This window comes from Silurus meridionalis, chromosome 25, assembly GCF_014805685.1.
Source record: "Silurus meridionalis isolate SWU-2019-XX chromosome 25, ASM1480568v1, whole genome shotgun sequence".
Classification (NCBI taxonomy): Eukaryota; Metazoa; Chordata; class Actinopteri; order Siluriformes; family Siluridae; genus Silurus; species Silurus meridionalis.
The window spans coordinates 5,624,962-5,651,519 of NC_060908.1; the positions used below are offsets into that span (position 1 = coordinate 5,624,962).

Genomic DNA, 26,558 nt, shown 5'->3' on the forward strand with positions numbered 1-26,558 from the left:
CTGACGTGAGCATGATTTAAAAGTTGCTTTTAAACTCCTTTCATATGAACTCTGGAGGCTTGATTAAGTCGAAGAGGGTGGTAATTTTCCCCCTTCCCTCTCGCCTGGTGGTTCATTAGTGAGTCTGTCTGGGGATTTTGAGATTGATGGGGAGAGCCTCAGTGCCTCACACACTCATCACTAACTATAGATATTCTGCCATGCATGCCAGCAGCTCATTCCCTCTAGGCCTTCTTCACAGCCTGTCACTGAAAGCTCAGCATGGACTGCAAGAATTAGGAACACAAGGCCCCGAACACCCAAACGCACACTAACAAGCGACTGGGTTGAGTGATTTTCACCCCAGGATTGATTAGTGCTGCATCACTAAGTACTGTACATTTAAGCACTGTAATATAAAAACAACCTGCAGTTATAGTTAGGTCATAGTTAAAGTGTAAATCATCTCTCATATTCGTCTTTGACTTACAAACCAACAAACCAAACAAAAAAAAAAAAAAAGTTGTTTGTTTTTAAAAAAAAATAAAAAATCGTCTGGAAAAAGGACCTTTGTGTTTTTCTTTTTCTAAAAAACATGTCAAAGTATGTTTGCTTTTTTATTATCTTCAAGTGGGAGAGAAAAAGAGAAAAAAGACAGGCTGGCAAGAAAGAGAGCAAGAGGGAATATGGCAAGAAGGTTAAAGAGAGAGAGAAACATATGTTAAATGGGTAAGGAGAGTGGGAGAGAGCATGTTAGAGAGGAAAGATAGATGAAGGAGGGTAAAGGAGTGAGAAAGGGTGAGACAGACAGAATAAGAGAAAATATACAGAGAGTGGAAGGAAATGAGAGAGCGTAAAGGGAGAAAGAGAAAAAAAAAACGTGAGTAAAATAAGGGGACCAAAAGGAGAAGAGAAAGAGATGATAGAGTAAAAAAAAAGGAAGAGCAGGAAGAAAGATATTGGAGAGGGAGTTAAACGTGGAGAAAGTGAGAATGATATGAGAAAGGCGAGAAGGGTAGAGTAAGAGGGATTTAGAAGAGGGTGATGAGAGGGGAGAAAAGTTTGAGAAAGAAAGAAAGAAAGAAAGAAAGAAAGAAAGAAAGAAAGAAAGAAAGAAAGAAAGAAAGAAAGAAAGAAATATAAGAGAGAGGGAGGGAATAATAAGATCGGTATAAGAAGGATGGAGAGATAGGGTGAGAAAGACAAGAAAGAGAGAGACATAGGAAAGGCAGGGAAAAGTGAGAAATAAATAGAAAGATGAGAGAGAGAGAAATGGAAATGGTAGAGAGAACAGAGGGACCTTTCTTAACTTGTTTTTTTTTATGCTATACCTTCTAAAGACTATACCTATAAAACTGTGCCTAAAAATTTGTTTAACTTTTTAATGAAGAACCACATACGGCTGGAAAGGTCATGTGTCCCAATACTTTAGTCCATATAGTGTATCTTTAACAAAAAACATAAACAAATTAAATTACTTGATTTTTTTTCTCTGGGTGATGAAATTCCAGACTAACATACACCATTCTCACTGATGATACTAGAATCAATCCACTTCTTACACATTTTTTTCATTTCTTTTACATATGACGGTCGGAAAACAAGTCATGGTTTCACGTGAACTCTGGTAGAAGTAACAACCCAGTTAGCAGCTGCTGTGTTGGTAAATGAATAATTGATGACATCATCTGTAATTGCTCTGCACCTAATAACAGAGGCATGTCTCATGAGATTACTTCAAGCGTTCCATCGTGGACTATGGGACAACAATGTAGGAGTAGAAGCCAATACACAATAAAGTTGAGTAATGTGTGTGTGTGTGTGTGTGTGTGTGTGTGTGTGTGTGTGTTAATCAAGTATGAGCTGTAGAACAGTTAAACAAGCACGACCAGGTTACAGCCATTTCTAAATGAACCTTCAAACAGGATTACAATCTTGTAGGAAGTACTTTAAAAGAAATGACATCAGAAATGTTCAAGCTCCTGAATCCTCTATACATTATTATGATCATAATTCCCTTTTTTTTTGTGACAGTGTACACTGCACTAAGGGGTGGAATGCAATTCATCTATCTCAATCTGTTTAGTAAAGACTGGAAGAAAATCCCAGCAGTAGAAATGTCAGCACTGTCAGCATGGCTTAGAGTTCTGGCTTTGACAGTTCCTCAACCTCAGCTACATCGCCCCAATCCATAATCGATCGCATCTATTGATGTGTGCAAGATCTTTTTTTTTCCAACAGTGCTTGTGCAATTTGGTTGTTTCTCATAATAGAAACTAACCTAGTGGGGGGGCGGCAATGTATCCTCATTGAGAATGTGTATCTTTACCCAGTTGTGAAGTTTTTTTGCTACAGAAGACTACTGGCTACTGTAGGCAGGGGATCGGGATATAGTGAATGTGTACTAAGTGTCCTAAGATGCAGCACAACCCAGGTGAGGAAACTTTCAGGTATCTTGCAATCGCATTTTAATATCAGACTTACATTATGTAGTTTAAATATGAGAAAATAAATATATACCACATATAAAGTGTTAAGCCATTTCCAACTCATTTTTTCCAAGCCATGTTCCTGTGTGGATGTGGTTCAATATCTGGTTTTCTACAACAACAACTAGAATCTAAGGCTACAGTGGATACAGACATTGCATGTTCCTGTGCCCAATGTATCAGGTATCTGCCTCAAAGTTGTTTGATCTGAGATGCCCTTCTGCTTACCATGGATGTTTACAGTGGTTATTTATCTTACCATTGCCTCCCTGTTAGCTCTGGTCATTCTCACATTTCTGCAGCTCACTTGATTTCTTGTTGTTTGCACCATTCTGTGTAAGCACTACAGGATCCCAGGATATCAGGAGCCTGTTTTCTGAAAAAAATACAAAGAAACTTCTCATCTGTAATCACATTTTCCCACTATGATGTTCGATGTGAACATTAATTGAGGCTCTTGACCCGTTTCTGTCCGACTTTGTGCACTGCCCTACTGTCACATGATCATCTGGAAAATTGCACAAATGATTTCTTAAACACACAAATACGTTTTTTTTTTTACCATCTTTTAGAAGAAAACCTCGATTTTTCATACCATTTCCTAAATTAAGTTGTAAGGTATCTTGGGACACTAAATTGCCCCTTGGTATAAATGAGAGTATGTGAGATGTCTACACTAATAACCTTTTCTTTGAAAACATATTTTTCTCTCCTTTTGGCCTTCCGTCCACACGGTGACGGCGTTTTTAGTCAATGAACAGTGTGGACTTTGAAAAAGGAGGCTTGCGATGCATTTTTAGTCATGTGACAGTGCCTGTCTTCGACATTGCTGCGAAGTTTCAAAGAGCTGGAAAGTAAATAAACAGCAGGCGAAGATGACGCAGGTTGAAGCGGTTTAGGTTTTGCACATGCGCAGTACAGGAACGTCAGCGTTACAGTGTGGATGAGCAACTTTTGGGAAAAGATTGAAAGCGATAATGTTGACGCAGAGCGATTTTTTGATAAAAAAATGTATCCCGGTTAATGTAGACGTAGCCTACAGTCGCTGGTGAGTGTATCGTTTATATGGGTGCCATATGGGATTTGGAGAATGAGAAGAGTAGATTCAAGCTAAGTGAAAAACCATTTTGTGGTTAAATAAAGAATTCTTAATGCAAATCTGAAACTGTAAACTTTATGATGAAAGCATGTGCATTATCGAAGTATCATTTCGAAAAGGATTGTGATGTATCCAGGCAATCATCATTTTCCAGCTCTTGCTACCCCAAGTACACCCATTCTAATGCAGCTGAAATCTGGCCTGATTCAGACAAATGCCAAATCAGATTATGAAAATCCTTCATTTGCCTGGAATTATGGGCGATTCTGGACAGTCTTTAGTCAACAGCCACGTCATCCAAACCTGCTGAACTCAAGATACATCTTAAAATCTCAAAAGCACAAACGCAATAATAGATCAACCCCATTGTCACTAGAGGACAACCATGAATGTGTCCAGGAAGAAATCTGGGCTGGGTATGAGCCCAGGAAGTTTTTGAAGATTGGAAAAATACGTTGAAGGCTACAAATGAGAGCACAAGTCATGAATAAATTCCTCTATCTGTGCCCCAAATAAAAACACTTATCCTGCTAAAATGGTCCATTTATTTATATATACATACACAGGCTCCACCTACAAACATTTAGTTGGATGAAACATCAAAATCCCCACAATTTCTTGTTTCGTCAAATCCACCCACCACGTTATCATTCTGGCTCTTCCCCATCTTGTTCCAATCCTGGAGTGTCACATGCCCCACCTCCTGCCCCACCACCCTGTTCTGGCTGCTCCTGTATAGTGGGTAAGTTCCCCTGCTTCGGGCAGCGCTTGCGCAGGCTGAGTAGAAAGGCCTGAGGCAAGGAAAAGATGTCAACGTTGTTACCGAGGTCGACCCACGCCAGAGCAGGGAAGTTCCTCGGCTCCTTGAGGGCGTCGGTGAGCTGACGCAGGATGCTCCGGGTCAGACGGTTGCCATTGAGCGCAAGGCTCTCGAGAGCAGGCAGAGCGCATAAGGTGGGCATCAGCATCAGCAGAGTATCGTCCGTGAGCTCAGTGAATCCCAGCTCAACGCTACGGACACGGGCAGAGTTCCGCTGAAGGTGCAACACCAGGCGGTCTGCGTCACGTCGTGAAAGAGGGAGCCCGGATAAATCCACAGTGCCATCCGGCGACAGGGAGAGAACGGCCTTCAGACTGAGAAAGAGAGAATGTTAGAGTGGAACAACATTAAAACCAGTGGTGGACAGTGGCAAAGTAAAGGTAAATCATTAGTGTACTGGAGTAGCTTTTTTTGCGTATCTGATCTCTACAGAGGTATTTCCATTTGGGGAGACTTTTACTTTAACTTCACTATATTTTTGCAAAATCGCTTGTTCTTTTTATTTATGAGCGGATTAAAACGTAACTGACCAAACACACAGCAAGCCACCAATCAGGGTTGAGCGCACGCTCTGTTCTGAACTTGTTTTGATTGCCGGTTGGTGGTATCTACTTATCACAACATACAGTTCAGCGTCAGTTTAACAGCGAGCAGAACATTTACAGAGGAACAAATGATGGAAGAAACTCCTGCCTCGAACTCACCATGCAAATTTGCAAAATTTTTTTTGTAGTAGTAAAAATAAGAAAATTTTGGACTCGTGCTAAGTTTATTAGATATAAATCAGTGTTTGACTAATTATTACCTATATTAATAGATTGGTGTGCAGAGAGTAACATTAGGGTCTTTTCACATAAACCGAGTTGAACATTCTAGCCATAATAAATCATAGTAATTTGAATACTTAAGTACAGTACAGAACTTCACAGATGCTTTGCTATGGATTTTTGTAACCAAATATCCTTTAGTTTTAATTACCACCATTTAGGAGGAAACCAGGGTTTCTTGCAATCCCCCAAAATATGGAGGGTGAATGACCTTGTGTGAGATGTCTGGCAAAGTGTATTTGTAGGTTGTTACTGGACAAAAGAGGTTTGGTTTTACAATAAAAATGTTTCTTTTCTCTTTTTTTTAAAATAAAAGAACATTTCACAGAATCTACTTACTTATTATATGTATATAATATCTGTATTGTAAAGTAGAGTAAAACTATGAGTGAACTTAAAAGACATTTATACTATTTTTATTTCCAATGTAGAAAGATGTTTACAAAAAAAGCAAGCAGGAATGCTAGGAGAGAAAAGTATAAGAAAAACAGAAGAAGGAAAAAGAAATGTGCAATGGGGGCTGGTGTGGCAGGCAGACGCTTCATTTAAAAATGATGTATATGTTTAATATACAGTGCATTCAAAAGTGCGAGACACACACACACACACACACACACACACACACACACACACACACACACACACACAGAGTGAGAGAGAGACAAAGAGTGCGAGAGAGAGAAAGAGAGAAATTTTCTAAATCTAATACAATCTTAACTGACAGCTTCCCACACATAATAGAACCAGTTCATAACACACACACACACACACACACACACCCCTTTTCTTCTCAATTACTGCACAAGAGTGGGCATGCACACAGAAACCCATACCAACACATACACACACACACACACACACACACACACACACACATTTTGTCTCTCTTTCCAACAAACCGAAACCTCTGCACTTATACACATAAATGTTGCAACACATAGAGACAAACACCAGCAAGAAAATCCCCCCCCACACACACACAATCACTCACAGAAACACACATGCAGTTGCACACACATGCAACTGCAGGCCTCCCTCAAGGGAAACACACACGCCTGCACAAATAGTCTGTTCCTCTCAGTGTAAACAACAAAGAGCGTGCTTCTATCTGATGAGTCATGATCAGGAAGCGCTGTTCTGTTTGATTTCTGTCCTCTTCTAAACTGCATGTATTAACAGGACAGATTGGTAGAGCGATAGAGGGAATCATGGGTGGTGCGTGTGTGTGTGTAGGGGGGTGTAGAGCAAGACAGGCTGGGCTTTGCAGTGTTCTGGGTTTGTTTGTGGATTTTCTTGTGCTTTGTGATTTGTACTGTATCACTGGCAAAATTATTGAAACTGTGCTTTTTCTATTTTGATTTCGTACTAAATTATCCAATGAGGTTCTGCTCATGACTGGTAAAGAAACATAAAGAATAAAACTAGCAACACTGTCCAATCGCTGTTTGAATTCTCTTAGAAACCGTATGACACGAATGCAAGAAGAACATAAAGAAAAGCGTGCAATTATACGCCACTGAGAAACCAGATCAGCGTTTTCTACAATGCTAATTTCTGAAGTAATCTGTTTTAGCTGCCAGTAGCCGATTACATGCTACTGCTACCTAAAAGAGTCAAGTTTTGGCAGCGTCCAAATTTTCGTTTTGACCCAAATTTTTCAGTGAGCAGAATATCGGCAATGTTTTTAACCACGTTTCTCAAAAATCTGTGTATACAGGTAGACGCTGACTTAAGATGTTCTAATGAAACTATCATAGCTTGAAAAAAGTCAAGACATGGCCCAGCCCACCCAGGAGTCTTAAAGAATGGTGATCAGTATGGGGTGGTATAATATAAGTTGTTAATAATTTCAATTACAGTACATCATTACGCAAAACAGGACAATTTACAGTACCTTACTGTATAAACTATGCAGTATAAATGTGTGTGGCAGCGGCACATGAAGAAGCGCCGCTTCGCTAGTGGAAGGAGGAGGGGGACGTGCTCTGCTTAAGTGTTTGGTGATGCCGAGCTAAAATTTGGCTTCGAAACACCAAAAACACACAAAAAATATGCGGCGTAACACCCAGACAACTGAACTCTGTCGACTGCTGGCAAAAGGCAGGAAATCCTGCCAGTCTCCCAAAATATTGTGCTGCATCCGATATTTGCCCGCCACACGAGACTAAAATATTGTTACAATTTTGTCGTATCGTTCAACCAACTCGAGGACCATGTGTTAATACAATATTATAGAGTTTGTTTTGGGATTCAGCAAAGCTTTTATGGGGATCGTCTCATACAATGTGACAAGGAATAATCGGAACATGAGATGATGTTACTTTGACCATTCATAGTCGTCTTTCTTGGTGGTTTTCATAAGTTCTGTTTTTAAATTCACAGTAAAGTGCACCATTGGACTCCAGACTCTATTCAACCATGCCACAAATAGACAGTGGCGCACACACACACATACATATTCATCCACAAAAAGAACCAAAGACATGCACAGGACCACAGCTGAAGCCAGTGAAAAAAGCCATTGTTCAAAGGGCGAGTTGTCAGCCTCCTGGTCAATACTAACACAATTAGCGAGGCTTTCCCAATAATGGACAGCTTTTGACCAGCGAGGCTCAGATCTATAGACTCTGCCATCTCAGCCATTAGAAAGAGAGTTGTCAGTATGCTGCGGGGATCCACTAACTCACAGTGACTCACTGAGGAACGGGTGGAAAGACAACTGGGCTGATAGATTGACAATAAATAGAACGTTACTGTGCCATTTGAAACAGACCAAAGGTCTTTATGATTCATTCATGACAGACAAAAATGAGGCAAACAACCTGCCATGTCCTATGTTAAAATGTTTATATTTCTCACTCCATGATTGTTTTTCTCTCAGACTTTTACTATTTTTAACAGCACTTACTCTGGCTCTTGGGTTGGAAAAGTCAGGTGTCCCTATTGTGTATTTAAGGTAAATTCGATTTTCTTTTACGTCAAATTGTGTTCTCACTCAAGTTATGGAGTTGCAGCTTTTCTCCTGTTTAATAAATGCAACCGTTGATTTTGTGGCTTGTCCCGATTGTCTTATTTGAATGTTCTGGCTGTAGCTTGAATTTCTTTTCTATGTTATTGTCTGTTTAATCAACTGCAATAAAGGAAATCGTTAACAAATGTATCAACTTTGTTATAAATACTGTAATAGACGTGCACACCTTTTAGCCGATTTGTTTCACGATTCGGCCTTCTTTCCCAGCCTAGCTAAAGTTTGTCACAGAGACTATGATCCATCATCCGATCAACCCTACTTCTTCTGCAGTCTTTACCATGAGAATAACAAGTGCTTGTCTGTGCTTTAAATGTGCAAACCATCATTTTTCCTTGAAAGAAAACAAGGACACAAGGAATTGGGGCTGAACGTATTTATCAAATGAAAGGGCACTGAAGTGTTACTTCAGAAAGAGCTCACTTATCGAAGACGAGCTACATGACACTGAAAGTTATCAATGTTTGGCTGGAATCTTTAGTCATTGGTTTAAAAAAAGCCGCAGACAATTGTACACAATCAATTAAATAAATGTACCAAAATATTCGCAATTTGATCAAAGCAACGAAAATTGCTTTTATAAAGTGCACAAGTGACGACATAATGTAGAGGTTGAATAAAATTTCATTTCTGATCTGAGAAAACGCTCCAAAGCAACCGAGATAAACTGCGAAAGGTGATGGGCTCCAATCGATTTCTGAGTAACAGACTGATGGACGTGTTGGGCAGGGGTCCGTTATGAAGTACCCTACTCAGTGTGAAGGGTCCACTCTGTCGGGGTGGAAATGAACGGCCATTTGGAAAGCGCTTGAATGTCATTTTTGCAAAGCTGTGGAGGTTTTTGCTGCACAATCGCTGATGAGAACAAGACGTGAACTTGGAAGCTGCAGGATGGAGCTAAACATCAAACTGCAAAAAAGTGATGGGCTACTGTGCTACAGCATGTTACTTCTGGCTATTTTGTTTACATTTTAATGTCACTAAATATAACACTTCTCACGTGGACTTGAGTTAACCATTGAGGTCAACCTGTTGCCATGGCATTTCTTTCATCCAGCAACAAGCAGTGCAAAGAAAAGTGTCAATCAGTTTCTTTAGAACATTTCGAAGGGCACTTTAAAGTAAATTCTTTCCATTATTTCAGTTTGGAACAACCCTACAAATGGCTGTTGGGTGCCCTACTTGGAGTTGTTTGCTTTTTAAAATTTTTATTAAGGTACGGACAAAAATGGACAAAGGTTTATGGACCCCTGACCATGAGAATCTTATGTGCTTTTTGAACATTGCATTCTACATTTAGCCCCCATTTGCTGTTAAAACAACTTCCACTCTTCTGGGAAGAGATTCCACTTTATTTTAGAGTGTGATCATGGAGATTTGTGATAAAGGGTGTTAGTAAAGTCAGGTATTGATGTTGGGTGAAAAGGTTTGGGGTGCAGTCAGCATTCCAATTCATCTTTCAGTAGAGTTGAGGTCAGCGTTCTATAGCAGGCTACTCAAGCTCTTCCACTCGAAGCCATGTACATCATATCTTCATGGAGCTGGATTCGTGATCAGGGGCATTGTCATGTTCGACAGATTTGGGTCTCCTAGTTCAAGCAAAAGACAAATTAAATGCAAACGCATCCAAAGCCACAATTGAGAGTTTCCAACATTGTGGTAACAGATTGGGGAAGAACCACATACAGCTGGAAAATAATTGTGTCCCAATACTTTTCTCCATATAATGTAGATCTGCAACTATTTTGGTGAAACATAGTAACAACAATCATGCTTTGAGATTCCAGTCAAAATGTTTGGACACTGCCAAAACTTATATATATAAAATACACTGTTAGTGACTAAGAACCAAATTTGTCTATGATGATGGCGCATGGTTTCTGATTTTCTGATGTAAACTATTAGTGAAAATGCACAAGGCTGAATTTCTTCTGTATGGCAGATATGAATTTCAACAGCCCAAATTTATTTCTTTGACTGCATGTTTGATTTATATTGTTTGCAAAAGACCAAACAGGATTCTTTTTTGTTCATCCATTTTCAGAAATTGTAATTCTGTTTGGCTCTGTCGCCAATTGGAGGTTCACGAGATTTACCTTTGACCTGTTTTAGAGAAACAGTTGATCATTGGTTGCTCTGATGCCATACGAGTGTATGAGCTTCATTAAAGAAATTCAAAATTCATTTACACAATTCATCAATTCAAGTCGCATTTACAAAAAAAAAAATTTATGGAAACTTTAGATGAAAGGTGATGACAACTGGTTTAACCTTTTTGCATTCAATGACTTGATGCCCAAATGTTTTGAGGGTTAAGAGGTGAAACTAATATAATATATTTTGATCAACATGAACATAACTGATCATGTAGGAAACAGCAGACAATCGTACACAGTCGATTAAATGAATGTACCAAAGCGTTCATAATTTGATTAAAGTGACAAAAAATTGCTTTTATGAAGAGCACAAGTGACATGATGTGGAGGTTGAACAAGTAATTTGGTGAATTTTATTTTTTATCTTAAAAATGTTCCAAAGCAAGTGAGAAAAACGAATAAAAATTGAAACTTTGACTGATTATGAAAACCCGTTTAAGCATTTTGCATTTAATGTCATCTGATGCGTAGATGTTTTGGGGGTTAAGACTATCCAGGTGAGGATCTTTATAATGTATTTTGATCAATATGACAAAAATATAAAAGTAGGAAACAGCTGTATACAATCAATTGACTACATGATGTGGAGGTTAAACAAGTAGTTTTGAGAATTTCTGATCTGAGAAATGCTCCAAAGCAAAACTATAAGAATAAGAAAATTCCCACATGCAAACGTTCTAATTACAAAGCTGACAAAACAGAGTAATGTTATGCAATGTTACCTCAGAGAATCATCGACCTAACTTGCTGCAATATTACTTTCTCCAGTTTTATTCCTTTCAGTTATAATTTACCCTTGCAGAATGTAATATATTGCTTCATACTTCAAGTTAATGTACATCTGAGAGTACGCTAGCCATGGGCATTTTAATAACAGCGCATAGAATCGGAAAAGTGAATTGTCCATCAGTTGGTCTCTTTGGTGATACGTTTTTTTTTTTTTTTTACTTCATTTTGGAACAACCCTACGAATACTACCTGAGGGCACTTTTCCGTTCTCATCACCATCCCTCACTGGTTCACGAATCTCTTCACTATGTGTATGCACAAATCCAGAACCCCTTCAACCTCTTGCAATTTATTCCTCTCGTTCTCGTTTCTTGTCTTTATCTTTTCTCTCGCTTGTTTATTCTTTCTAACTAGCGATTTGACTTTCATTATTTCTCGTTTTTTGCAATCCGTCTCCTCTTTAGGTTTCTGTCTCTCTCAGTTTCTCTGCTTCCCCACCCACAGAGCCATCTCTCTCTGTCTCTCTCTCGCTCTCTCTGCCCTCTAACGAGCAGGGTCACTGCGCTAACAGGGGCTCTCCCTCCTGCCAGAAGCATGCTGAGTGCTCCGAAGCCATGTGACAGGAAAACTGGCTCACAATGAAATGGACCACTTTCTCACAGGAAATGAGATTATGCACCTTAATTGTCACTGGTACTCAGTTTAATTGGTTTTTCACTGCTTGGCTCTTGACACCAGTGGTTTCAGAGCGAGGAGACACTGCACTGTTTTATAAGTGTCTGTTTAGGTTAGGGAACGTTTCACATGGACGTTGACATGGGGGTGCTGTTTTTCCATCTCGGGCAACTATATTTAGTTTCCAGTGTTTTTCCGCATTCTTTCTCTAAAAGTCAGATGTCTCAATGTCTATTTTTCGAATTCAGGGATTAGTTTTGCTTTGCTGTTTTATCTTTTGGCCATTATGTTTAGAGTGGACAGACAGACAAGTATACAGACTGATTTAGATAGATAGATAGATAGATAGATAGATAGATAGATAGATAGATAGATAGATAGATAGATAGATAGATAGATAGATAGATAGATAGATAGATAGATAGATAGATAGATAGATAGATAGATAGATAGATAGATAGATAGATAGATAAAGACTCATCAGTCCCTCAAAGTCTGTGTTCAAATACAAATTAAATTTAACAGTAAATATAAAGATAATTGTTTAAAGTAAATGCAGCAGTCATTAAAAAAGCAAAATAGACCGTTCACCAATCAGCTAACATTAGCAGACCTTGACGATGTCTATGATGTTTAATTAACAGAGGAAGCTGCAAATCATGATCTCATTTACGATATGATTAATTGTGCAGTCATTTTTCATTTGCAGGTATAACAAGGATTTAACATATTCACACACACACACACACACACAGTACACACACACACACACACACACACACACACATACACATACACATACACAACAACAAAGCTTAGATTATTTCCTTCTTTCCTGATTCTAATTCAAATTTGGTCATATGATCAGTGTTTATGAGAAAATGTGCCATGAATGTCTCACTCTCTTCCTACTCACAATATTAAAAGTAGGTTTCTCATTACTGTGGAACTCCTAAATGTCCATAAAGCTGTTAACGGGTGTCATTTCATTGCAATTGTAGCTGTTCTTAGAGAAACATAACCGTTTTTGTTTATTCTGTTACTGTGCTCTTTTGACGACTCGGTGCTATAGAGAAACCACTAGCCTGAAATTATTAGTTTACACTTAGTGTTCATGTTTCTCAGTTACCTAGCAACTGTAACAATTTAACTACTCAAATCCCAAGCTCATTTTATTGTGTGTTTTTTTTCTGCTTTCCCATGTTGAAAGCACATATTTATAAGTTCCATCTGAGCGCACCATATAACGTGCATTTGTAAAATGATCGCTCTTTGGGAAAGCAAGCCGAGCGAAACGATGGTTTGAAAAGCACAAGCTGAATACATTATTAATGACGCAAAAGACAAATTTCCACTCTAACTAATCAACTATCTAACTAACTAACTATCTAACCAACAAACTCACTGACTGGCTAACTACCTCCAGTTATCAATATCTCATGAAAGTGAGTACACCACTAACATTTCAGCATCCATTTTATTATATGTTCTCAAAATACTATAGAAATGAAATTTGGATATATTTTAGAGTAGCCAATGTGCAGCTTGTTTAGCAGTACAGATTTACTGTCCTCTAAAAATAACTCAAAATACAGTCATTATTGTCTAAATAATATCTTATCTTATAAAGGGCAACAAAAGCCATGAGCACCATTGTTATGTAGCATTGCCTTATTCCTTCTGGGTATGAAATTCACCAGAGCTGCACAGGTTGTTGCTGGGATCCTCTTCCACTCCTCCATAATGACATTCAGTTCTGGAGACATACTTGGCCACTCAAACACCTTCACCTCCAGCTTTCTCAGCAAGGCAGTTGTCATCTTGGTGATATGTTTGAGGTTGTTATCATGTTGGAAAAGTGGCGTTCGGCTCAGTTTCTGAAAGGATGGTATCATCTGGTCACAATACATGTTGGAATCCATGTTTCTCTCGGTGAACTGCAGCTCCACAGTACCAGCAGCACTCATGCAGCCCCAGACCATGATGCTACCACCACCATGCTAGACTTTAGGCAAAACAAAACTTTCTTGGTACTTCTCACCAGAGCGTCACCACACATGCTGGACACCATCTGAGCCAAACAAGTTTATCTTAATCTCATCAGACCACAGGACATGGTTCAAGTAATTCATGCTCTTGGACAGGTCGTCTTCAGCAAACTATTTGCAGGCTTTCTTTTGAGCCAACTTCAGTAGAGGCTTCCTTTACAACTACCATTGGGACTCAATAAAGCAAATTCTCAAATCCTAAAAATGTTAACTCAAATGTGTGTGTGTGTGTGTGTGTGTGTGTGTGTGTGTGTGTGTGTGTGTGTGTGTGTGTGTGCGTGCGCACGTTATTTTTGAGAATAGAAAGAATGTTCCAGGGCTAGTGAGGTCCTAATCCCTTGGGACAAGCTAAACTTTGGGAAAACCACACACACACACACACACGCACACACACGCACACACGCACACACGCACACACAAATGATCCTGCAAGGTTAAAATAATCACATATTCCTGTCCTTGTGGGGACAGCTGGTCTACACAAAGATTTAAAAACACAACAGGAGTTCAACATAAAGAAACAACTACAGGTTAAGTAATTGATTATTATTGTATTAAGAAATTAGTATTTTGTGGGAACAAGGGGGGAAAAAAGGTGGATGAATATGTTCATAAAAAAAAGAGAGCTGCAGACATATATCCTTTTCTGTCTGTCTTTTTATGAATTCTGAATATTTTGCTAGACAGTGCTTCATTTTAGTGCATTTCAAAAATATTATAATGCATCCAAAGTATTCCTTCCAGCAAAATTTCCCAGTGAAAAAGGAACTGCAAATCCTTTGACGTTTGTGCCAAAATAAATGCTCAAGAATTTCTTGGAAACTAAATCACCAAGTCCAAATGTGTTTCAATTCCTGTGCAGGCAAGCTGAGTAGCTGCTATTACTCTCATAAAGTACATGTAGTAGCAATCTGGCTTCGATAGAAAAATGACACCACTGAGCGTGCTTTAATGGCACGGCGAGATCTTAAATGCGAGCAGGGCGAAGTGACATGGAGGCTAGCAGCAACGTGTTTGTATCATATATATATATATATATATATATATATATATATATATATATATATATATATATATATATATATATATTTTTTTTTTGTGCTTTACCCTGGACAGAGTTGCGACGAATCTGGGACATATCCTAGGAATACTGGGTGTGTGGCATTAATACACAGTCAAATGCATGACCACACACACACACTCATTTATACATATGGAATTATTAAGCGTAACCTAATTCATTAGCATGTTTTCTGCCAATCAAAATGGAGTCCCTGAAGATCACCTCTTGCAGATATTAAACCAGTGGACCTTCTCTATCAGAATCACTGACATTTGAATTTTAATTACATTTTAATAAATGACATGTTGCCAGGCTCTTACCGTAAGGGAATTACCCTAAGGCCAGCACCGTGAACACTGTAGGCATCCTATTGATTATAATCTATAATCTATGTAGCTTGAAGCTGTTGCTTTAACCAATCGGAATCTGATTGCTCATTTGTTTACTCCAAGGCCATTTAGAAGGCATCTAAACACATCAGGATTTTCGATCGAATGGTCAGAGCGTGTGCTAGTCAGCTCTCAAACGACATCTGCTGCAAACTGCTCTAGCTCGAATATATTCGTATGGATTTAATAGCTATTTATTTCATTCCACGTTGACTGACAGAGAAGAAGAAATTGATTTGGTCACAGATATACTTAGAAAGACATTTGCAAGACAGACTTTTTAAGAAAAGCTGGACATCGTGAGAAAAGTTCGGCCAAAGCAGTTCGAAACAGTTTTCATGAACCATTTACACTTTTCTTACCGGTAGAATCTGCACCAAAACACATAATGGAAACAGAAATTTAATAAAAATTTTTTTTTTTTTAAATGCAAGGAGAACGCAGGGTTCATTTTATGAGGTCAATATCGATGCTTCTGCTAGAGATGATGTGGTGCAGCTGTGGCTGCAGTGAAAGGAGACTTGTTGAATTGTGTTTAATGGGTTTCTTGCTTTAGTAATGGCTTTCATTCTCGCTGTATAAGACACCTGTGTGATGCAGCGCTCTGTTATACTGCGTTTCTATATAATATTGATGGCTTTTATAGTGGTGGCATCATAATAATGGTTGTAAGAGGTGGATTAAGTCAGGCAGGACACCACTTAAGGCTTAGTGTAAAATGCACTGAATTTAATCTCCTTTTTTTTTAAATATATGCATTACTAATAAATCTTGTTTTCACCAATCAGTGGACAATACAGTGCCCTCCAATAAATATAAGCAAAGTGAATATTCCAAAATATATGTTCAAAATATTCCCCAAATACTTTGCTCTCATGGAAGTCAAACAATTGCACAAACAACACAATAAATAAGTCAAACAATAGAGACAATTTACACAGCCTTATGCTCATATATACCCATGTTGCCGATATTAGTGCACAGTATGTACAGCTTAATCCACTGGTGGCACCTTGACTGGAGCTGTTATTAATTTCGGGAGGTGCCATCATGTTTATGTGTCACAAGAAAATCAAATAGTCTAGGGATATTTTTGAATGAACACCTCATTGAGGAGCTCACCTGGCCTGGGGTTTGCCCTTCAAAAGGCCCTGCCGCCTCCAACGGGGATGAGGACTCAGGTGATATGTCAGCTGGCGACATACCTTCTCCATGGCACTCAGAGACTCACCATCCTGTAAAAAAGACAGAGAGAAAGGACAAGTTTTATATTTTATCCACTGTGTTATTTGGGTATTAAACTGTTCAACCTGAGCTTCCTAAACCTCTTTTGCAATTCATGCTCTCTCTCTTTCTCTGCTCATACTACTCTACCCCCTTTTCCCTATCCACCCACCCACACACACACACATGGAGCTGCTCAGCAGGAGCTCTCCATGGTACAGGACTCCATGGAGTGTCTGTCTGCCCAATCGCAGGCTTTATGGATCGCTTCTCGCTACGGGGAGCCACAAATGGAGTTGCGTTTCAGAGTTCTAGATATGCATTTGTGACCTTGTATCTCTTTCCTGCTGTCTATAAAACTGTTTATTACGTCAAGCATGGCACAAACAGATCGTAAACGCCCACTGATCCAGAGGCGGGTCCATAAGTCGGCAGCAGTCATGTCCTCCTCTGATAAAGGATGTCCTGTTTCAAAAGAGGAGCATCATACTGTATGTAGGAGGAGCATCATACTGATATATATATATATATATCTGTCTCTGTCTAGGCAACCAAAGAAACCTGCTCACCAGGGACTGGGAAAGTTGAGACAACTATGTCTGACCAACTAACAGCCACATTTGTCTTTAATATCATGTTCAAAGTCTACCAGAATTTAAATGGTTGATCAAAGACATTACTTATTCGTTCTCAACATACCCCACGGGCACTTTAGATAGGGTAACCTGATGTGCTTTTCTGTTCCTGTAGTCCATCAAGCTCTTGATTCGATGTTGATGCACACATCTCCACATCACGGTTGTACAGGGTGGTTACTCAAGTCCCCACAGCCTTATTTGACAGTTCAAACCAGTTTGGACCTCATTCTCCTCTAACCTGTCTCATCAACAAGATGCTTTAGCTAACAACACTGCAGCTGACAACCCCCCCATTATTATGATGATCACTGGGACTGTCAGCTGAAGCTCTTGACCTGCCTCTTGACCAGGATTTCTTTCATTCACTGACTCCATAATGATACCTGTGAATGTCAAAACAAATTCAACAGGAACATGGAACCACAATAGTGTATATCTGTATTAGTTGGGCTACATTATACGGGGTGGTATCAAAACTTTTCTAAACTAGCTTTGTAACACGTCAACAGATGCAACAGACGCACACTCACAGGGAGCACCGATCTTCATAATTCAGTGTGCCAAAAGACATCGTCCTGTCTGACCACGTCTGCGATTTGCGTCTGCGGCAGCAAAAGCAAACATGAAATTCTGTGTGAAACTGGGCAAAACTGCCACAAAAACTTCTGACATGATTCGGCAATTTTACAACGATGCTGTCTCCGAGGTGTTTTGAGAGCGGAAGAACATCACAGGAAGATGAAGAGAGATCAGGAGGACCTTTAATGAGCTCAACCCCCTACCCCATTCGGCAACATGTGCATGATGATCGTCTGAGAAAAATCCACAAAAAAATTTGCCATACAAAGCAGTCCAGGCGATCCTCAAGTGTGATTTGAACATGTGTTACTGCCAAGTTTGTCCCCAGGCTGTTGACCCAGGAGCAGAAGAAACACCGCGACAAAGTCTGCCAAGTATTCTGTCAGTGTGCCGTGGACGACCCGTCCTCCATGTCAAGGATCGTAACCTGTGGCAAGACTTGGGTGTACGGATCGACCCTGACACGAAGCAACAGTTTTTACAGTAGAAGAGCCCACCATTTCCAAGACTAAAAAGGGCAAGGCAGGTCCACAGCTTGACCAAGTGCATGATAATCATCTTTTCTGACATTCGTGGCATTTTGCAAAAAGAAATCATCCTCAGAGGACAGACCTTCAATAACGAGTACTGCTTGCAGGTTTTCACGTGTCTGAGGGAGGACATTCGTTAAAAGTGACCGGATCTGTGGTGTGCGAGTCCCCACACCTCATATCCTGCTTTCAAGCTATGCCACTAATGGTGTACTAATTCAACACACTATTTAAACTGGTATGACTGTATTTCGAATGAAACACGGCCCTGATTATCTTTTTTTTAAATCATCAATTAAGAAAACAATAAAACACAACGAAATCAATCACAATTTTTTTCTTTCCAAAGAGCACACACACACACTTGCACTTACAGGGCGCACACACACACGCGCGAGTGTGCTTATAGCGTGTATACTCACACAGACACACAAACACACCCACGCACTGTGACAAATGATCAGACTCAAACTTCCTGCTCATCTCCATTACTCTGTCTCTGTATCTTTCTATCCTTGTTTGTGTGTGTGTGTGTGTGTGTGTGTGTGTGTGTGTGTGTGTGCAGCTCAACAGGATTTATGCTAATACCTTAGAAAATGCCTCTTTTATCCTCTTTTCACTTCCTGTGTCCCCATTCAAGAGGAGCTCGGCCAAACGCCACAAACACACTGGCGTGACACAAAAGAGCTCGGGCACTGGGCGACATCAAAAACGCTGATTACGGATGCGCACGCACACACACACACACACACACACACACACACACTCACGATGAATAATACTCATAAAATGAATATAAAATATAAATATGGAGAGACATGCAGCTTGCCTATTAACTTAACAACCTGTGAGGAATAAAAGACTGTGTGCGTGTGTGCGTGCGTGTGTGTGTGTGTGTGTGTTCGTGTGTGTGTGTTTATACCCGAGGGAAGCAAACACATTAATAAGGATAACCAACCAAAGCAAATGAGCGAATAAACCTTTCAAACAGTCCTGTGTTTTTAAACATCTTTGAGTGTGTGTGTGTGTTGGTTCTCTGGCTGATGCTGTAGATGCTATATATAGATAAGTGAGAGAGAGAGAGAGAGAGAGAGAGAGAGAGAGAGAGAGAGAGAGAGAGAGAGAGAGTGTGTTTGTCTATAAGGTTGGAGTGATGGTACCTTATATCACTGCAGCTCCATGTGCACCTTGACTGTGTATCCTCTCTGTAATAACCTGAGACTAGGGCAGTAATGAGGAATCACTTCTCTACAATAACACACACACACACACACACACACGTTTTTATCCTAAAATCAGCCATTCTTTCTTTAAAGTGGTCTGAAAATGGAAAGACTCACTGATTTTCTCAGTAATTATTTTATTCCCTATAAATAGAGAAAGAAAAACAGAATGAAGGAAGGTATGAAAGGAGGAAAGAATACCGTAACTGTAAACTCGAGTTCTTGATGCTACGCCTTTCAGTCCATGATACACCATGCATTAATAAACGTTTACCTCCTTCCTTCCTTCCTTCCTTCCCTCATTCCTTCCTTTCTATGATCCTTTCAATGTTTATTCCTTACTATTTTTCTTTCATCTGTTCCTTCCTGTCATTAGTGCTTTCATGAACGCGCTTATTTTATTCCTTCCTTCCTTTCTTCCGCTTGTTTGTTTTCACTCATTACTAATTCATTACTAATTCATTCCTTTTCATTCCTTCCTTTCGTAGTTTTATTCTGTAATTCATCCATCATTCATTTCAGTCCTTTCTTCCTGAAGAAATTAAGGAAGTAAACGAGACAAAGGTGAAATAAGAAAAGGAAAAAAAAAGGGAAAAATGCTCCAAAGGAAAGACAAAAGCGGGAAGGGAGGGTGATTATGGATAAAAAGAAGGAAAACAGAAAACCTATAAAGAATGTATGTATGTGTGTGTGTGTGTGTGTGTGTGTGTGTGTGTGTGTGTGTGTGTGTGTGTGAGTTTGATCCCACCGTTTTTGGACAGTGCATGTAGCGAGCGAGGCTGATGATAAGGTCATGAGTAATGGGGTCCACCATATTGCGAAAACTGGCATACCGGTACAGCACATCATCCAGAGATGTCGACTCCATGCCTAAATCCTACACACACACACACACACACACACACACACATACATACAGTCAAACATCTTGTATGTTTCATAAAAACACTTTCATGTCACCCCAACACCTGCTGGAATGGTTCTGAAGATAACCCTTGACATTCACAATAAGAAATGACATATGGCACTTCATGCAACTTCGAGCTTTGCACTATATCTTAAAAACAAAACTGTTCTATACATCAGGGTTTCCCCGAAAACTGAGCCGATAATTTGGTACCAAGCTCCACTAAAAGAATGAAAACCTTACAATTTTCAGATTATTTGCATTATATTGACTTTTACTGATCAGCAAGGTGTTTTAAATTAAGCTCTCACCGATTCTGCATTATGGTAGGTTGAGTTGAATTTTTTCATGATTTAAGTCATAATTCAATTCATAATTAAATCATGTAATTATGTATAATAGTAATATGATATGCATGTTATTATGTTTACTCATGCATGTGATACCTGGCCCCAGGCCTCCCCCAGTCCATGGGAAAATTGTCTTGCATGAAACTGGAGATGCAAAAAAGTTTGGGGACCGCTGCTATTCAACATACACAAACATTGTACACTTACACTTTGCAGAAATAGATTTGATTCGGATTATTTCACATAAATAAATATCCTGGCATATTTGCTTTTAAAAAGTCCCGTTTTTGGTACATAAAAACCGCAACACTGGCAACCCTTCCACACAGAGTGAGCATGGGGCAGCGTGAGTTGTGTCCCAGTGGGTCTCTATAAGCGCTAGTTGCAGCTTCTAAATGAGCCAAGAAGGGCACGTCCTCGTGATTGCGAAACATCAACAAAGGTGAAATAGGGTATTCGATGTTATATCGTTATATAGGTCATAATATTCGTTAAACGTTAAAACAGCCCTATGAACAACACCACAACTCAAAAATAAAATACTTTATGCAATAAACTGGTGCCCCATCCGAGGTTTAACGCCCCTGACCTGGATAAAGCGGGTTACTAAAGATGCAGCAAATTAATTTTACCTACATGACCCAAGGACACTGAAAAGTTTTTCTGGTTGAGTCAGAACTCTGTAAGGCTTTCGACCCAAACCCAAGCTTGTGCATTTTGCTCTTTTAAGGTCGTGTCGTTTTACATTATCGATGCTGCACCTTGTTCCTCGACGCCTCTTCTTCTTTTTGCCTTTGGGGAGAAATGGAAACTTTTGTTCTCGCAACTAGTATGAGATGTTCAGAAGGACAGGGTTGTATGTGGGTTCGACATTGAATTGCAATGCAGAAAAGAAAGGTATGGCAACTCATGTGTGGGTGTGTGTGTGTATATGAGAAAGTAGAGAGAGAAAGAGCAGAGCGAGACAGAGATTTGAACCGCATGTGCCTTAAGTGTAATGAATACAGAGTTTATTGATCATTGAGGGACTAAGAGATAATCAGAGTTCTTCCAGGAGCACCTAAACTGTTATTAGCATTAAAATAGCTAACCCTTTAGCACCAAACTCTCAGGAGCTGCCCTTGAATTTCCTAGTCAGGAAAACTTCTACGGGTTTGGCTCGACAAATATCAGAGTGCCTTGGAGAGACTGATGCATTTGATAGAAAGCCTAGTGTGCACTCATGATGGGTAAATACATTAGAATCGATCTGCTGACTGCATGTGACATGATGAAATGGCCATCTGTTATAAATCACCCCTTACTTTTCGGAGCGAGTGGCACCAATGGAAAGTAGCTACGCTTTTGAAAAAAAGCAAAGGCAAAATATCATGAGAGAAAAGGAGAGAGAGAAAGAGAAAGAGAGGACATGCAGAGGCAGGCGGTCTTCTGCATTACCCGTGCACACTAATGAAGGTATGGACGTATTAAATATTCATGGACGGATACGTCCTCTCTCTTTTCTCTAGGGTATACTGTTTCTGAAAGAAACAGAGAGAAAGAGAGATGAAGAGGCATTATTCGTAGTGTGTGTGTGTGTGTGTGTGTGTGTGTGTGTGTGTGTGTGTATCTTTAATACACACCTATATATACACAATATTCCCAGAGCATGGGTGATCAGGTCTATAACCAGGATCATGGTAGCAAAGCCACACAATGCATTAGGGATGTCAAAGTCTCTCTTTCTCCAGCTAGTCAGGGCCATGTGGGTGGGATCCCGTGTATATGGATCAGAACGGATAGCACTCCCTAAATGTGTGTTACACTGCTCTGTGATTGGCATCAGGAATTCGTAATGTTCCAACTAGGGCTTTCCCATGTTGTGCATTTTTTGCTAGCGACTAGCGAGCGGATTTGGGTGGCGACATAATAAATCATTTGGGTTTTATTTTCCTGTAAGTGCTGAATTTTTGCAAGTGGCCTAAGGAGCCTTAGTTCTAACAATTGTCCAGTCCTCAACTGATTTCTGACACTGATTTATTTTTTTTTTTTCTGGAATATCTCGTTGCTGTGTACTCCATAGAGAGAGCCTGGATAGTAAGGATGGTAAGATTGACCGATTTGCTTCGGTGCATCAGCATGAAAGTTAACAATGTGATGCATCGATTTAAAAAGTGTGCATTAAATACAAGTTTGTATTGTAACATATTTGCATTGTTAAATAAAATAAAAAAAAACATAAATTTGTGATCAATATTTGATATGTAGATTGGTTTCTCCTCGCCAAACTGTTTCTCGAGCGTGCTCTCTTAGTAGGCGTGTCCAGAGAGTCACATAGAATGTAGATTAACATGGCAGAGGTAGAGCTGCATCTTTTTGGAGACACAACAGAAAAAGAACGTCTTTGGTTCTAGTTTTATGTAATCTTTTTTGCACTGAAAAGGCCTGTTTGTGAAAGAAACATGAGTTACTGTAGAAGTCAGAAAGCACTTAAGTACATTTATGATTGCTGCCTGTCTGAACCCAAGCAAGCGTATCATATAATAATAAATCATTCTATATTTTCCATTGCATCGTATCGCATTAAATCGAATCAAAATCAGATCACACTGAATCGGCATTGGGGGTGAATCGTAGCGCATCGCATCGGTAGCTGCTTCAAATGCATCTTTCATGTATCGTCACATTGTATATGCTTCAAGATGTAAATCACATCTGCCTTAGTTATGGAAAACAGTTGAATAACTCTTTAACCCCTTTCTCTTATTCAGAAAGGCATCTCATATTCAGGGGTCTTTTTTCTGTCCAAATTCTGCCAAACGTCTTTCTTGCTTGACAGCTGTGAAGATGGAAGCGTGGGTACTAGCATGTGCTTCCTTCTCCTTCTAAACAAGCAAAAATATATATTCTGTACATAGAAACTACAGGCATCTCCACTCTACCAACAACAAGATAGAGGACTGAAGGCCAAATCGCTTTTGAGGTGTATATATATATATAGTATATGTGTGTATATGTGTGTTCATGATTAAGCACAAATCTACAGTATTCAGATGAGATAATCCCTAAAGGCAAGGGTGAGAGCTGAGCACACACTGCAACACATTATTGTGAAAAAAAAACATTATTTAGGTACGCTTCTCAAAACGGTTTTAAAAATCTCTGATTAGTTTACCTGTCTTAGACTTTTCAGCAGCTCACTGGCCTCATCCTGTCTCCCCTCCTTCGCCTTCAGTAGCATGTCCTGAATCATGCCAACACGCCGCCGGTATGGTGCAGGTACCCCTGGATTCTCTGGTCGCTCCCCAGAAGATGACCGGAACAGGACAGAGCTCTGCGCTCTTCTCCAAACCCCCTGGAGAGGCCCAGAGCCAGCCTCGGGCCCTTTAGACTGCCTAGCCCCCATCCTGCATTACTGAATTGCCAGGTGTAGCTGTACACATCACGACTCCTTTTGCTGATGAGGTTCTCTCTCACACTCAGTGCAAACTATTTTCAATACAAATTAATTCTGATTCTTGATTTGTGCTGAATGAATTTTTTTGAGGGACATCTAGGCTGCTCTGTAAGCAATTCAAAAACCCAGATGATTCTATATTACAGTTTTCGAGTTATTCAAAAAACTATTTCTATGTAAATTTATCTTGAAAATATATTTGCAGTTCAAAATGAAGTAAGTAATACACCAATAAAATGCACTAACACTGTAAACGAATTTCTCCCAATCAAAGGAATCGATTCACATGAAAGAGCTGGTTAAAAGGATTCAATTCAACTTACTCACTTAAAAGTGTCGTTTAAAAGGAATCGACACACCCTACTCGCTTTAGAGAGTCGTTTTATTAGGAAACGACTCATTTTACTCACCTAAGAGTCATTTAAAAAGAATCGATTCTCGCCTTACTTAAAAATAGTCGTTTTAAATGAATAGATTCAACTTACTCAATTAAAGGAGTCGTTTAAAGAGAACGATTCACCTACTGACTTAAAGGAGTCATTTAAAATAAATCGATCACCCTACTCACTTATAGAAGTCTTGTATAAATCGAATAATCTTAGTTAAAAGATTCGTTTAAAAACGAATCGATTCATCTTACTCATTTTAAAAAAAGTCATTTGAAAAGCAACGATCTACCATACTCACTTAAAAGAATCGTTTGAAATGAATCGATTCACCATACTCACTTAAAAGGGTCATTTCAAATGAATCGATTCACCCTACTCACTTATAAAAGTCTTGTATAAAGCGATTAATCTTAGTTAAAAGATTTGTTCAAAACGAATCGATTCATCTTACTCATTTAGAAAGTCATTTGAAGAGAAACGATTCACCATACTCACTTAAAAGAATCGTTTAAAATGAATCGATTAACCCTACGCACATAAACGAGTCGTTTAAAAGAATCGACTCACTTAAAGGAATCAAGTGATGAATCGACTCGCTGTTCTCGCTTCAAAAAAAGAACCAATTCAATGTCCGGTTTGCTTCATGCTGTCGGCTGGTTGTTTGACAGGTGTATTACTGCATTCTACGCCTTCAGGTCTTCGGGCAGGAGGAGGCAGCTGACCGCTGAGCGAAATCCTGGGATGAACTGTGAGATATCACCTGGTATCAACCGGCAGAGCTCTGAAATCAACACATCGTCCGCCTTAACTTTTACTTCCAAAGAAAAAAAGAATTATTGAGGACGGAAAGAAGAGCCCGAGTTTCCTCCTCTGTGTTCTTGATGGAAATAAACCCATAACCCTGAGGAGTTGTTCAGAGCTTCCATGTGGTTCGCGCTGAACACCGGGAGCGCGCGCAGCTGGTGTACTGTGTCTCGCGCTTTCTCGGTAACTCTCTCCCTGTCAACATGACCCTTCATCATCATCATCATCATCATTATTATTCTCCTCCTCCTCTCACTGAACCCCTCACACGTGCACCGAGTGTGTGCATACGCCGAACATCACCGTGCAAAAAAAAAAAAAAAACATTACACGCAAACTTTCACACGTTTTCACAACTCACTGGGAAATGCACGTGGTTTGATTTTGACGTCATTTATTATTATTAATTTTTTTTTTCCATGCGATTTTTTAAAATTATTTTTTTCTTCACAATCACTTGAGTTTTATTACATGAATATTGATCGTTGCATGTGATTTACATATGAATCATCGGGTAATTCTTATAAAGAGACCTTTTTTAAAAAAAAATTTTATTTTTCATATTTTCACGTGATTCTTACATCTGATGCATTTCACGTTTTATTTATTTCATTTTTATTTTTTAAGATCATTTTAAAAATCTTTTTATTACATGATATTTTGTTTTATTATTATACATTTTTACATGTAATTTAATTGTTTATTTATTACACATTTGTCTATATATATATTACTACTTTGTACAAGTTATTAAATAATTGCATATTTTAATGACTATTTTAATGACTATTATGATTATTATGATTATTATTATTATTTTACATCCTGGTTCTTTTTGCATGTAATTATAATGCATGATTTATAATTATTTTTTTTAACATTGTCCACAAAGACAATTTTTTCACATGAGATATTTTACACATGATTATTTTTGTTTGTGTGTTTACATGTGCAGTTTAATGGTATTTAAAAATTACCCACATAATAAAAAAAATCATACAGTCATCTGAAATGATGTTTACACACTTAGGCACAGAGTTAGTCTACTGATGGAGTGGACTTTCTTGGACCACTTCTGCCTTTAGGAACCACTGCACCTCGTGGACACCCCTCAAAATCTGCTGTTTAGTGAATGTTCTAGTTGTCTTGCCATTGTCTGGCTCTAGTCAGCGTTTC

At 39.1% G+C, this 26,558-nt stretch overlaps 1 protein-coding gene across 1 annotated transcript; it reads right to left on the reverse strand.

The window, feature by feature from the left end:
* Positions 1–4,095: 4,095 nt before the first annotated feature.
* On the reverse strand, positions 4,096–25,797 carry LOC124379544 (leucine-rich repeat-containing protein 75A-like). The gene is made up of 4 exons (XM_046839953.1): positions 23,908–25,797; positions 20,245–20,373; positions 16,425–16,537; positions 4,096–4,701 (listed from the first exon to the last, which is right to left on the reverse strand). Exons 1-4 carry the CDS (start codon positions 24,136–24,138, stop codon positions 4,215–4,217), a joined length of 960 nt encoding a protein of 319 aa, XP_046695909.1. The 5' UTR covers positions 24,139–25,797; the 3' UTR covers positions 4,096–4,214.
* Between the last annotated feature and the right edge of the window lie 761 nt (positions 25,798–26,558).

Bases quoted from the DNA above. Each gene is read 5' to 3' on its own strand.
- LOC124379544 (XM_046839953.1), bottom strand. From the start codon at position 24,138: ATGGGGGCTAGGCAGTCTAAAGGGCCCGAGGCTGGCTCTGGGCCTCTC. The intron at 20,374-23,907 runs GTAAACTAATCA...GTGTGTGTGTAG, and splicing joins TGCTGAAAAGTCTAAGACAG to GATTTAGGCATGGAGTCGAC. The intron at 4,702-16,424 runs GTGAGCTCCTCA...TCTCTTTCTCAG, and splicing joins AAGGGCAAACCCCAGGCCAG to TCTGAAGGCCGTTCTCTCCC.